This window comes from Dendropsophus ebraccatus, chromosome 1 (assembly GCF_027789765.1).
Source record: "Dendropsophus ebraccatus isolate aDenEbr1 chromosome 1, aDenEbr1.pat, whole genome shotgun sequence".
Classification (NCBI taxonomy): domain Eukaryota; kingdom Metazoa; phylum Chordata; class Amphibia; order Anura; family Hylidae; genus Dendropsophus; species Dendropsophus ebraccatus.
Window position 1 is genome coordinate 31,870,901 of NC_091454.1, and position 13,253 is coordinate 31,884,153.

The 13,253-nt window shown below is 43.0% G+C and overlaps 1 protein-coding gene across 4 annotated transcripts in view; it reads left to right on the plus strand.

Moving 5' to 3' along the window:
* ARAP3 (ArfGAP with RhoGAP domain, ankyrin repeat and PH domain 3) overlaps positions 1 to 13,253 on the plus strand; it is a 120,710-nt gene that overhangs the window by 84,667 nt on the left and 22,790 nt on the right. For all 4 annotated transcript variants that reach the window (XM_069969194.1, XM_069969197.1, XM_069969195.1 and 1 more), the window contains exons 11-20: positions 347 to 546; positions 911 to 996; positions 2,864 to 3,046; positions 4,650 to 4,800; positions 5,596 to 5,730; positions 8,699 to 8,852; positions 11,104 to 11,206; positions 11,291 to 11,489; positions 12,481 to 12,544; positions 12,771 to 12,934. In XM_069969194.1, the coding sequence (XP_069825295.1) occupies positions 347 to 546; positions 911 to 996; positions 2,864 to 3,046; positions 4,650 to 4,800; positions 5,596 to 5,730; positions 8,699 to 8,852; positions 11,104 to 11,206; positions 11,291 to 11,489; positions 12,481 to 12,544; positions 12,771 to 12,934 (1,439 nt within the window). The remainder of the gene's footprint in view (positions 1 to 346; positions 547 to 910; positions 997 to 2,863; positions 3,047 to 4,649; positions 4,801 to 5,595; positions 5,731 to 8,698; positions 8,853 to 11,103; positions 11,207 to 11,290; positions 11,490 to 12,480; positions 12,545 to 12,770; positions 12,935 to 13,253) is intronic.

Genomic DNA, 13,253 nt, shown 5'->3' on the forward strand with positions numbered 1-13,253 from the left:
TAGCTGTAAATTAACTCTTTGTTGTCCTGTTTTGGTGCCTCCTCCTCCACCCCTCCCTTCTCCATAGAGAAAAATGAAGACAGGGGGGAGAGAGCTTCAAACCGTGAAGCTATCTCATGATAAAAATGCATTTTTCGGCTAATAAACCCAATTACAAAGTTTCTTATAATCGTCTGTACTATTGATTTCTGCAGAAAAAAAATTAAACAACAGTGACACTTTAAGAAACGGTGAGCTGATGATCATTTCACCGGCTGACCCTTCTCTCTATTACACAGAACGATTCGGCCTATTATCCATCGGTGTAATATTGCCCTTATAATTTACACTTTTCATTTGCTTCCAGTTTCACAGCAGAATCGGAGAGGGAGAAGAAGGAGTGGATGGAGGCCCTACTGGAGTGTATATCCGAGTCGCTCTCAGACTATGAGGTGGCTGAGAAGATTTGGTCCAACAAAGCTAACAAGACCTGTGCCGACTGCAAAGCCTTTAACCCTGACTGGGCCTCCATAAACCTGTGTGTTATCATATGCAAGCAGTGTGCAGGTGAGTGCAGGACCGTGCCAGCGCTCAGTAGTATGCAATAACATTCTGCAAACCTCAGTTCTTAAAAGTTTAAAGATTTGCTTAGAATTGGGAAATTTGTGCATCCTGAGGCCTTTGGAAAAGCAGAACAAGCTGCATATATATAGACAATGGCTGCCCAAAGTGCTCTCAGCTGAATCTAATCCTTGGAGTATTGTCTAATAACAATTGTCTGGTGTTCAGTGATCTCTTTTTCCAAGTATTATGAATATGACTGTATAAAGTTTCTGGCATTTCTCTCCCCGTCATGTCTTAGCCAGACTTGTCTGGTCATTCTAGCTGGAGACCCTTCTTCCTGGTCTCATATCTTGTGTTTGTTCTGCAGGTCAGCACAGAAGTCTGGGGACAAACATCTCCAAAGTGCAGAGTCTGAAACTAGACACCAGCATCTGGAGCAATGAGATAGTGCAGGTGCGAGATGTCTCTATGTTGTGATGAGTACCACTAGGAAGAAGCAGGGATTCATTGTGAACCATTTTTCATATTCTCACTTTTTTGTCTAGTCAAATGTGCTACTCGCCTTAACAGGCTATATGGCTTTATCATGTCAGACTTAAAGGGGTTGTCCAGCGAAAATCTTTTTCTTTCAAATCAACTGATATCAGAAAGTGATATAGATTTGTAATTTACTTCTATTAAAAAATCTCAAGTCTTCTCATACTTATCAGCTGCTGTATGTCCTGCATGAAATGTTGTTTTATTTTCAGTCAGACACAGTGCTCTCTGCTGACACCTCTCGCCGAGACAGGAACTCTGTCTCGGTTTTCTATGAATCCCCATAGAAAAGCTCTCCTGCTGTGGACAGTTCCTGTCTCGGCCAGAGATGTCAGCAGAGAGCACTGTGTCAGACTGAAAATAAGGGTGCTAACATACACGACCGATGCACAGCAGATCTGCAGCAAATTTGATGGTGCAGATTTGATGCTGTCCCTAAAACAACATTTCCTGCAGGACATACAGCAGCTAATAAGTATGAGAAGACTTGAGATTTTTCAATAGAAGTAAATTACAAATCTATATAACTTTCTGACACCAGTTGATTTGAAAGAAAAAAATTTCTCTGGATAACCCCTTTAAAGGTGGGCATACATCTTCAGAAACTCATTTGGCTGAAGGAGAGGTATACAGTAATTTGCAGCCAGACAGCTCTGGCGGTGGCTTATCTCTCCGATAACACAGGGTTGGGCAGTGAAATTCCAATATGTCAGTACTGACTAACCAAGTTCGTATTAAATGGGGTATTCCACTCAAACATAACTTTTCATATGTTGCAGTGCATAGGGAGATTACCAATTCATTCCATACTTGTTATTATCTATTCTGTCTCCTTCCCCCAATTCTCAGTTGCTGCTTTCCGCTTTAGGCATTCAAAAAGACTTTCCCCATTTCCCCAGGTCCCCCCCTCCCTCCTCTCTCTCATCCACTGCTCAGGAACTTATCAGGAAATCTCGACTAGTTTACATCAGTCGGGCCCTGTCTGTTCTATGAAGGGGGAGGAGGAAGATTAGTCGCCAGCAGAGAGCAGAGAAAAGGCCTTTCCCCAGCCCCCCCCCCCCCCTCTCATTCAATACTCATTATAAGGAAATCTCGACTCTTTTACATCAGTTGAGTCCTGTGTAACCTATGGAGAGGGGAGGGGGGAGGAGGGAAATTAGTCAACAGCAGAGAGCAGAGAACAATGGATTACACAGCGGGATCTGTGTGAAAACCGTATTCAGAGGTCAGAGAGGTCAATGCTGACTTCAGAGGAGAAAGCCCCGTGATGTAGCTGTAAATTAACTCTTTGTTGTCCTGTTTCGGTGCCTCATCTCCCTCCACCTCTCCCCACTCCATAGAGAACCATAAGGACAGGGGGGAGAGCTTCAAACTGCTTTTTCATGATAAAAATGCATTTTTCGGCTAATAAACCCAATTACAAAGCTTCTTAAAATCGCTTGTACTATTCATTTCTGCAAAAAAAAAAAACAACACGACAGTGACACTTTAATACTAACTTTGCTGGTCAGTACAGACATATTAGAAGTGTAAAGTCCTAAACTGAGTCTCTGGGGCTCTTCAGATCAGCATCAGTGCTGCATACACATAACAGAGCAATGTACCAGGTTTTTCTTCTGACCAATAATATCCTGTAATGTAAAAGAATAGGAAACATTCGAGGACATAATGTAACTTTTAGTACATCTAAACTTAAGAATTAGCTTCAGTAGTCGAGAGCTCATAAGACTAGAGTTCTTCATTGGATTTTTTTTTTTTTACAAACAATTGTTAACATTTGCAGTTATTTATTATCCTGGGCAATGATCGAGCCAACCGGTTCTGGGCAGCACGTGTGCCACCCTCAGAGGTTCTCCACCCAGACGACAACATAGAACACAGACGAGACTTCATAGCTCACAAGTACCGTGATGGGAAATACCGAAGTCCTCATCCCCATTACAGCACACAGGAGGAGATACTCAAGGTATTATCCGGATGAGTCGAAGGGCATCTGCAATGGGATTTTAAAGGGCACTGTTTGATGATAAACAGGACAATAGTGAAAATGACCCCAGGTCCTCCACCTTTAGGGTATAAACACACACACTGTATACGCAGCGTATTTACTGCTGCGATACGCAGCAAATACGCAACAGATTAGATCTAAATAACTGAACACAGCATCAAATCTGCTGCAGATCTGCTGCGTATCTGCTGCGTATACGGTGTGTGTGTTTGTACCCTTAGGAGATATTGTCTATCCCAGGGGTGGGGAACCTTGATTCTCCAGCTGTGGCAAAACTACAACTCCCATCATGCCTGGACAGCCAAAGCTTTAATTTTGGCTGTCCAGGCATGATGGGAGTTGTAGTTTTGCTACAGCTGGAGAGCCGAGGTTCCCTACCCCTGTTCTATCCCATAGCTTGACTGAAATTCATTAGTGTCCTTGTCGCTTTGATAAGTCACACATACACATCAAAAGTTTTGATGAGTCTGTGTTCAGACCTGCACTATTGTTAGATATAGATGGGATAGCAATTATCTACTCACCTTGCTTCCTTTTCCATCTTTCTGACTATAAGTCTATGGAGCCCATCTCCTGCAGTGAGACGGAGATTGTAGCGAGCTGGGGAGAGAAGCTGCCAGTCATGCACTTCTCCCTGCTCTTGATGTCAAAAGTTTTTAAAGTGACTCTGTACCCACAATCTGCCCAACCCAAACCGCTTGTACTTGATAGCTGCTTTTAATTCAAGATCTGTCCTGGGGTCCGTTCGGCAGGTGATGCAGTTGTTGTCCTAAAGAAGAACTTTTAAACTTGAAGCCATGTGTCAAACTGCCGTGGCCTAGATTGTGTATGCATTAGGCTGGCGCAACCTCTCTGTCCCTCCTCCCCTCCCTCTTCATCACTAGAAATGCCACTGGCAGGATTTTTCCTATTCCTCTGCAGTGAACACTGCACAGGTGCCTTAACGATCCAGCCCATGTGCCGTGCTGACACAGCTGATGAATAGGAGACAATCTGCCTGGGGAAATACCTGCCTAATGATGAGGAGGGCGGGGAGGAGGGACAGAGACGTTGTGCCAGCCTAATACACAGGGCTGCAAGTTTAAAGGGGTTATCCAGCGCTACAAAAACATGGCTACTTTTCCCCCTACTGTTGTCTCCAGTTCAGGTGCAGTTTGCAATTAAGCTCCATTTACTTCAATGGATCTGAGTTTCAAAACCCCACCCAAACAGGAGACAACAGTAAGGGGAAAATGTCCATGTTTTTGTAGCGCTGGATAACCCCTTTAAAAGTTGTTTTTTAGGACAATAACTGCATCACCTGGCGGAGCCGCATGCTTTATAGTGTGCACTGACAGGGTTTTCTGCGGCCGCTATTCATTTGATAGCTTACGCAGAAAACTGACTTGTCAGGGATCCCAGCCGGTGTGTATACTATGTGTATACCCTCCGGCCTGGATTCCCTCAGCCTTCAGCACAACGTAAGTTCTGCACTAATCAAGGCCGTTGCAGCAACGGCCTTGATTAGTAGGGAACTTATGTTGTGTGAACATAGCCTAACTCATTTTCTGTTGTATTTCAGGTGCTCTGTAATGCTGTCTCAGGGCCTAACCTGCTGAAGACTGTGATGCAGTTTTTCTCTGATGCTGAAACCATGGCTGAACCCATGGAGGGCTCCAACCTCTCCTTACAATCTGCTGAGTCCTGGAGGGCGAGCAACAACAGCATAAATGGTAAGAGCATGTTTCAGGGTTTGTTTGTTTTTTCACTTGTGTTAAGGTAAAGCAGGGGTAGGGAACTTTGGTTCTCCAGCTGTTGCAAAACTACAATTCCCATCATGCCTGGACAGCCAACGCTTCGCTTTGGCTGTCCAGGCATGATGGGAGTTGTAGTTTTGCAACAGCTGGAGAGTCAAGGTTCTCTACCCCTGAAGTGAAAAAATCTGAACTTAATTCCAATCACAGCAGTTGCATTAGTGACAAACTACTGAACTGATTTGTGTATATCCTTATAGGGACACCTGACTCCTATAGAAAATGCAGGATGTGGGGAGAATAGGCCATGCAATGTTTAAGACAATGCATATTTTTATCAGTGTACGAGATTTTATGTCCATATAAGGGAAATCAACGCTGCTAATAAATTCCCTTTTAAATAATTCCTACAAATAAGAACAAAAGCTTATTGTAGTAGTCCACGGGCTGCCAACAGGGGGCGGTCCTATGGCATGTGACCCAGGGAAATACTCCGTAGTTGTAGCTGCATGAAATCATGTACATCTGATTCATAAAAATGACTCATATCCCACATTATCATGAGAATGAATTATATGAATAGCATTATAGTATTAGACTACAGTATAGGACGTTCTCATTAGCATTTAACAGTAAAAATACATAAATTATGGTTTAGATGTACGTCATGTGACAATACCGTATTGTTCCATTATGACTGTGTTACCTCGATAAGTTCACAATTCTTTGCTGATTCATTACTTAATATATTTTTATGCGTTTTTACTTCTATAGCAGAGGGAATGACGCCAGATGATGCCAATCAATCAAGAGTCTATGACGAGATCCTGCAGCCGGTGGTGCATTCTGGGTACTTGAACAAAGCCGTCGTTGTCAGCAAAACCTTCACATCAAAGAAGATGAAGGATGGTAACAAACATTTTGTGTTTTATATACTGGTTTAATCGACATAAAATAATGGTAGAAGAAATGACAGATCCATGTTAGGACAATAAATGGGGTATTCCAACCTTCACTTAGAGGGAAGGTTTCCATAAAGGCAAAAGGAGCCCTTTACCCACTTTAAAGCAACTCCGTACCCACAATCTGACCCCCCCCCCCCAAACCACATGTACCTTCGGATAGCTGCTTTTAATCCAAGATCTGTCCTGGTGTCCGTTCGGCAGGGGATGCAGTTATTGTCATAAAAACAACTTTTAATCCGGCAGCGCTGTGTCTAACGGCCGGGGCTTACATTTGTATATGCATTAGGCTGGCACAACCTCTCTGTCCTTCCTCCCCACCCTCCTCATCATTAGGAATACTCCAGGCAAATTGCTTCCTATTCCCCACCTGTGGCAGCCCGGCACATGGGCTGGATCGTTAATACACCTGTGCAAAGCTCAGACAGCAGTAAATGTTCCTGGATCATTCCTAATAATGAGGAGGGTGGGGAGGAAGGAAGGAGAGGTAAAGCCAGCCTAATGCATATACAAATGTAAGCCCCGGCCGTTAGACACAGCGCTGAAGGATTAAAAGTTGTTTTTAGGACAATAACTGCTTCCCCTGCCGAACGGACCCCAGGGCAGATCTTGGATTAAAAGCAGCTATCCGAAGGTACAAGTGGTTTGGGGGGGTCAGATTGTGGGTACGGAGTCGCTTTAAGTCCGAGAAGTTGATCCCACATCTATTATACTCGTATTGCATATCCTGTAGATATGCCATTGTGGTAGGGTTTTTGGCCTGTTGGTGGTGAGCTCAGCCAGTAATGGTATCAGACAGGTGTGATGTTGATAGCTGCTTTGTTGTATGTGGCTGGCTCGTATTCCCCAAAATGGTTGGTAACCTGCCGGGTTGTTGTGGGTCCCTTGGGCTCTTGTCACGGCAACCCTGAGTGGCAACTGACCCACCCGGACGGTCGGTACCACTACCCACAGAGGGGGGGAAAGTAACCCAAGGTGTGTGGTAGCGAACAGAGATGAGCAGAGTCCCGTGCATTAGTATAAAAATATAACAACTTCTACTGTAAAGTTTTGCAGTTTCACAGTACACATTTCACAGACAGTAGAAATCTTGAGACAGACTTTAGTGCTGAACTTACTGCTTGAGGTAGATGCTTGAGAGGAGTTGAAGAAGCAGTTGTAGTAGTGCTTGTAGAGAGTAGACAGTAGAGGAGTTTGCCAGAGGAGCCCTAACCCAATGTAGCCTAGTACTTTTCCGCAACCTTTGGTAGATATCTTTAGTGAAGTGATACTCGTACTCATGTTTAGACAATGTCTGACTGCCTTCTGCTTTCTGGCATCATAGAACCCATCCCAGTAGGGTAGTACGAGCCCCAGCCGTGGTTATTTGGTTGTAGCTAGGTGTCCGAGTCTTCCCAGTTACCTGCACTGTGCAGTAGGATGTGTAGTCATCTGTATACTGGTTGCTTTGTCCTACTGAGGTCAGTTCCTATTTCTTTAGGATACTGCCCTGCACTTTCTAGACGTGTTCCTGGTGTGGACTAGGGTGTTCCTTGGTGACTACTCTCCCTTGTTAGCGCTTAGCACTGCATAGTGAAAGTGGTAGAGCTTTTGGTAGATAACATTGGCTTAAGCTGCATCTGCTCACTTAAGTGGCTAGACTCAACTGAACTGAACTGTCTCTGACAAGGGTCCTGGCATAAGCCAGGCCCTGGCTTAGCTTCTGTAGGAAACATGGTTTGTGTGACCTCTCTCACTGAGAATCAAGGTAGAACTTTCTGCACTTCTTCCACCAGTGAAACTCCTCCTACAGGGGCCTTTGTGTGCCTGCCTGTGAGTGGTGGGGATGAGTGTGTGCAGGAGAAAAAAGAAAGAGGATAGGACAGTAGAAAAGAGCACCTCCTAGTGGTCAGCACAGAACACATGGTACACATATTAACAAGAACCCATTACCTTCTTCAGCTGTGCATAGAAATAAGCATATAAGAAATACTAGTGGGGAAACGTAATACCTCATCCACCACTTTGTTTAACCTGAGAGAAAAGCTTTATGACAGGTGCACAAGAGAAAAAATTAACAGTGGGACACCACAATATAAATATCCCGGAAGGGAATACCGATTTAAGGGGTTTTCTTATAAATTAAAGGGAATCTGTCACTTTTAAATGGGGACAGCACAAACTAGTGACAGAAATGCTGAACACATCGGTATATTATTTACATCATTCTGTTCAGCCGTTCTCCTAATATGCAGGTGAATAGGATTCTTCTTGCCACCCCCCTCCCCTGCCCTCCAGCTGCTGATTGACAGGTGGCTGACTATACACAACATGGATAGATAACAGCCAATCAGCAACTGGTGGGTGGAGTTTTCTGCTTCTCATGAATATCCAGTCATGCTCAGCTGCTTCTTTCTCACCTGCATAGAGTCTGCATATGTGACCAATTCTTCCTACGTCAAAAACCCCACTTCAAAACCCATAAAGCCACTCATCCCTTTACTCATGAGGTCACCTGTCATCCCAACAGAATCAACTCACCTTCCTAGGCCTAGTTTGCCATTTTGTACCAAAATTATTGTGTTATTATATTATTACATGTAGACATCATAATAAACATGTTAATATTTTAATTGAGAAATATAGAGGCCTATGGGGCTGTTCATCCTGAGCTTTCTGATTCATGACTAAAGGCAACAACTACAGAACAGCTAGAATCATGCTACCTATACAGGCATAGCAGTAAGAAAAATGTACAAGGGGGTGGAACTTTATAGCAGTGTAACATAGTCACCATTTATCTGCTTAGTAAAGGATGGACCAGGAGGATCTGTAACTAAAGAACAAAGCATAAGAGATTACAAGAGATCCATAAAAACATGAAAGGTTTAGTTGGTGTAATGTGTATTGAGGATGTGTATATGTTGTGTCCTTAGAGTTTCACAAGCAGTGGTGTGTTCTGGAACGATCTCTCACTTTCTATGAAAATGACAAGTCCTCAGAACAGATCGGGAAGATTGAGCCTTCTGAAGTTGTCTGCCTGGGGGTGAATAAGATTGACACATCACAATGCCCCGCACCTGTAGAAAGGTATGGATCCCGGCAAGCTTGTGTATTTAGGCCTAATTCATACGATCATGGCATATACATCTGTTTGCAGCTGATCATGTCTAAGAGGATCAATGCTGACAAATCACATTTTGGCTCTTCAGTCATTGTCAACAATTGTTTGTGTATAATTTTCAAGCAATGTGAAGGTAAAGCTGAACAGGAAGAGGGGAAGCAAGATGGCTGTTTATTCACCCCACTATGTTAATGCTAGGAGGGATTTTTTTCCCCCAGAAGTGTTTCTTTAAGGGTACAAATACACACGGCATATATGCTGCGTATTTACTGCTGCGATACGCAGCAGATTAGATCTAAATAACTGAACACAGTATCAAATCTGCTGCGTATCTGCTGCGTATACGCTGTGTGTGTTTGTACCCTAAATGATGCCAGTGCTTTTCTCATGGTCAGAGAGGCATATGGTATGCTTTCTAGGCTAAACACTTAGGATTCTGATTGCTTTAATGCTGGGGATACTCCCTGATGTTTCCCTAAATAATTAGAACTACCCCATCTAGTGGGCTGGTAGAGAACACCCATGTTACCCTGCTTAGGTATTTAAAGCGAATGTACCATCGGTACATCGCTTTTTTTTTTTTTTTTTGCTTTTTTTTATCTGAATATACCAGTGCCAGTCTATTACCGAGAACCAGCCAGGCATGTAGCCCTGGAGGCAGGCCGGCCGGTCCCCAGTGTGACCGTGTGACCATCTGCCCTCCCCTCTGTGACATGGCACCATTAGAATCATGGAAGCCACAACACAGAGGGGAGGGGGTTTTGTCACACTGGGGGCTGGCTGGCCCACCTCCAACGCTTTATGCTGGTTGGTTCTCAGTAATAGACCGGCACCATGCGCAGAACCCCCCCCCCCCCCCACACACACACACACAAATATGCGCCGGCGCCAGTCTATTCATGTAAAAAACAAAAAAGCGATGTACATTCACTCTAAGGACCTGAGATGTAAAGGTTCAGAGAGAACTGCAATGTATTCCCTAGTGGAGAGGGAAGCTGATGTTACAGCCAGCATTTCTCAGGATACTGGAAGACAATCTGTGAACTGTCACTTTAATTGACTTGCAGGTAGATCCTAGTGGAGAGGGAAGCTAATGTTACAGCTAAAACCCTAAGGGTGTTCTTTAAGTTGATCCATTACATTGAGATTTTTGAGAGAGGAGCTGTGCTATGGCCAACAAACCAAATGGATATTTTTCTAAAAGAGGAGCTCTGCTGCCCCTTGTGATCATTAAATGTATTTCTCTTATAGACTTAAAATTCTGCATCCTGCCATACTGGACTGTACACCCTCTGTAGACTCTTCCTTTATTGTGTGATATACTTTGTTATTTGCTCTATACATTTCTTTTGGTGTTGCCCCCTCCTTATCACTTGCTGGTTGTACAATAATTCAATGAACCCATCAGTCCTTGGGGTGATTTATCTGACAGAATTTTGAAGCCAAAGCCAGGAATGGATTTGAAAAAAGGAGAAATCTCAGTCTTTCCTTTGACCTGTTGCCTGTTTATAGTCTGTTCCTGGCATTGGCTTCAAAAATCTGTCAGATAGATCTCTCTGTGTAAAGGCCCCCTTAGACCGGACCCCTTAAATAAATTCAGATCCCAGACTTGAACTTTTTATATATTTTCTACACTCTTTAGCTCCAGGCTCCTCCTTAGCTCCAGGAACACTTATGGTCCTAATGGCAGCATTAGGACAATGTGTTCACCTTAGGGACCCATGATCACCCATAGCTCAGTATTAGGGCATGTTCACACTGAGTAAATTAGGCGGAATCCTGCCTGCCTCAGTGTGCCGTAGCCTGTCTATGGGAGAGCGGGTGCTCCTCCGCTGCCGCCGCTCTCCACTCAATGAAGTGTCATGTCACTTCTTCGAACGGGAGCGACGGCAGTGGAGGAGCACCCGCTCTCCCATAGACAGGCTAGGGCACACTGAGGGAGGTGGGATTCCGCGATGGAAAGTTCCGCTGCGGAATTCTGCCTGATTTACTCAATGTGAACATACCCTTAGCCAGGCTGCAGCAAAGGGCAGGAGAAGCAGAAGAGGGCCTGTCTTATTTCTTCCTATTATAGTCTATGGGGATTTTAGAAAAAGCTGTCAAAATAACATTTTTTTTTTATTTTGCAAATCATGGTTGACAAAATCAGACTAGTAAATTATTACAGACTGTAGTGACTTTACAATAAACTTCTCATCCATTTGTCTTGTATCTTAGGTTTCGTTTCACTTTTGACATTTTCCTAACATCAGAAAAAGTTCACCAGTTTGGAACTGATGCTGCCGAAACCCTCCAGACCTGGACCAACGCCATAGGGAAGGTGAGCGGACCATCTCAGCATTACTGCTACTGGTCAGTGGATGAGTGTGAGCAGATGATAGAGAATGTCCTTCTGTCTATTCAGTGGTTCACCCCCATCAGCTGCCATTGCCTGCTGGGGTACGAGTTCCAGCGTGTGGGGAGAATGCGTTACAAGGCCATGCTGAATCCTGACCAGTGGATGGAAGGCTTCTTCCTGCTACAGAAGAGTCACCTTTTCATCTGTCCTGAGAAGCAAGGAGCAGCAGAAGACAGTGTCAACCTGCGTAGCCTACAGGAGCTTAGTAAGTTTTATTAGTAATAGATGAGGAGCGCCACCTAGGGGTAGTATGTCATGCAAAATAGTAAATGCTTATCTAATGTGGCCCTTCAATAAAGAATGCTCTTGTATTAGAGCATCCAAGACCAGCAAGCAACAACAGCAGAGCACTTGCTATCCTGAATACCCTTTAATTTTAATGGACCATCCATTATGCTTAATTTGCACTTAGGCTTTGTTCACACATCTTTTTTTTTTTTTTTTTTACATGAAACTACATTTTTTCTAGACATTTTTGCAAAAAAAGTCAGTTTTTAAAGGCTTAAAATACTGACCTCAAGAAAGGCAGATTGTTTTGTTATAACTGGACGAAAGAAGGTCATGCCACATCACTTTACACCCATACAAATTACAGCCATAAAATGAACGTGTCTGCACTTAAGGCCATTTTACAGCTGTCATTTTTATAGCGGTAAAAAAGTGTCCAATTCCTGCCTTTTTTGAGCAATAAAAATGCTGTTTTACGGCCCATACAATGGGCAGATATACAATGTGTGACCGTAGCTTTACATGGCGATTTTCCTGCCAAGCAGAGCACGTTAAGGGAGACCTTTAAATCTCCTTATAGATGATAGTGACCGCACAAGAGATATTTGTACAGGCGAGTACTATCATGGGTTTGTGGCCTACGAGGTTTTGCTTACATGTATAAAACATTGTGAATTTGTTGAAAATGTAACACCTTTTAAAAAATAAATAGTCCATTTTCTGATTAGACAGAATATATATATATATATATATATATATATATATATATATATATATATATACAGTGTGTGTGTATATAATTTTCCCTGTTGACTTTAGCTAAAAAGCTTATTGTGATGTGGAGCCATGATGATGATGATGATGATGATGATGAGTGTGTAGAAGATATTGCAAGCACTATTCAATAGTTTTGCAAACATACTAAAATTAGAATCGTCAACTCATCTTTCATTAATTTCTTATTACAGCTGTGGCCCCAATCACAGAAAATTCCGAGAAGAAAGATGTCTTAATTCTAGTAGAGAAAGGAAGGTAAGTAACTATTTTGCAAGAACAAATTTGATTAAACATAGGAGTTGTATGCCATCTAGTGTCCAAATTTTAGAACTGCAGGTGAAGGTCAAAGTTGTCTACATCAAGCACCCACTGAGCTGTACATAGTATCTGGCCATAACCATATGTTGTCAATAACTTTAAGAACAGAAGCAGTGATTGTGAAATGAGTGTTCTCTCCTATGAGTTGTCTTATTCTCCATAGAACGCTGTACCTGCAAGGATTTACACGGGCTGACTTTACAGCTTGGAGCAGCGATATCCAGGCAGCTGCATGCAGCGGAGGCAACATGTTAAGGGATCAGCAACTCAGCAGGAATGACATTCCCATCATTGTAGACAGCTGCATTGCTTTCCTTACTCAGTATGGTGAGTCACTTGTAACTGTGTATGAAATATTAAGGTCAAAGAAAATCTGAATAAGTTCATAGTTTTTTTTATATGTAACTTAACATAGATAAACTTACAGTAAATATGGGCCATAGTAAAAATAATTAAAATAAAAAATGTAGCCTCCCTTTAGTGTCTTTTCTCTGTCCCTATAAAAATAAGGGGGGAAATTTATCAAACATGGTGTAAAGTGAAACTGGCTCAGTTGCCCCTAGCAACCAATCAGATGCCTCCTTTCATTTCCCAAACAGTCTGTGAGGAATGAAAGGTGGAATCTGATTGGTTTCTGGGGGCAACT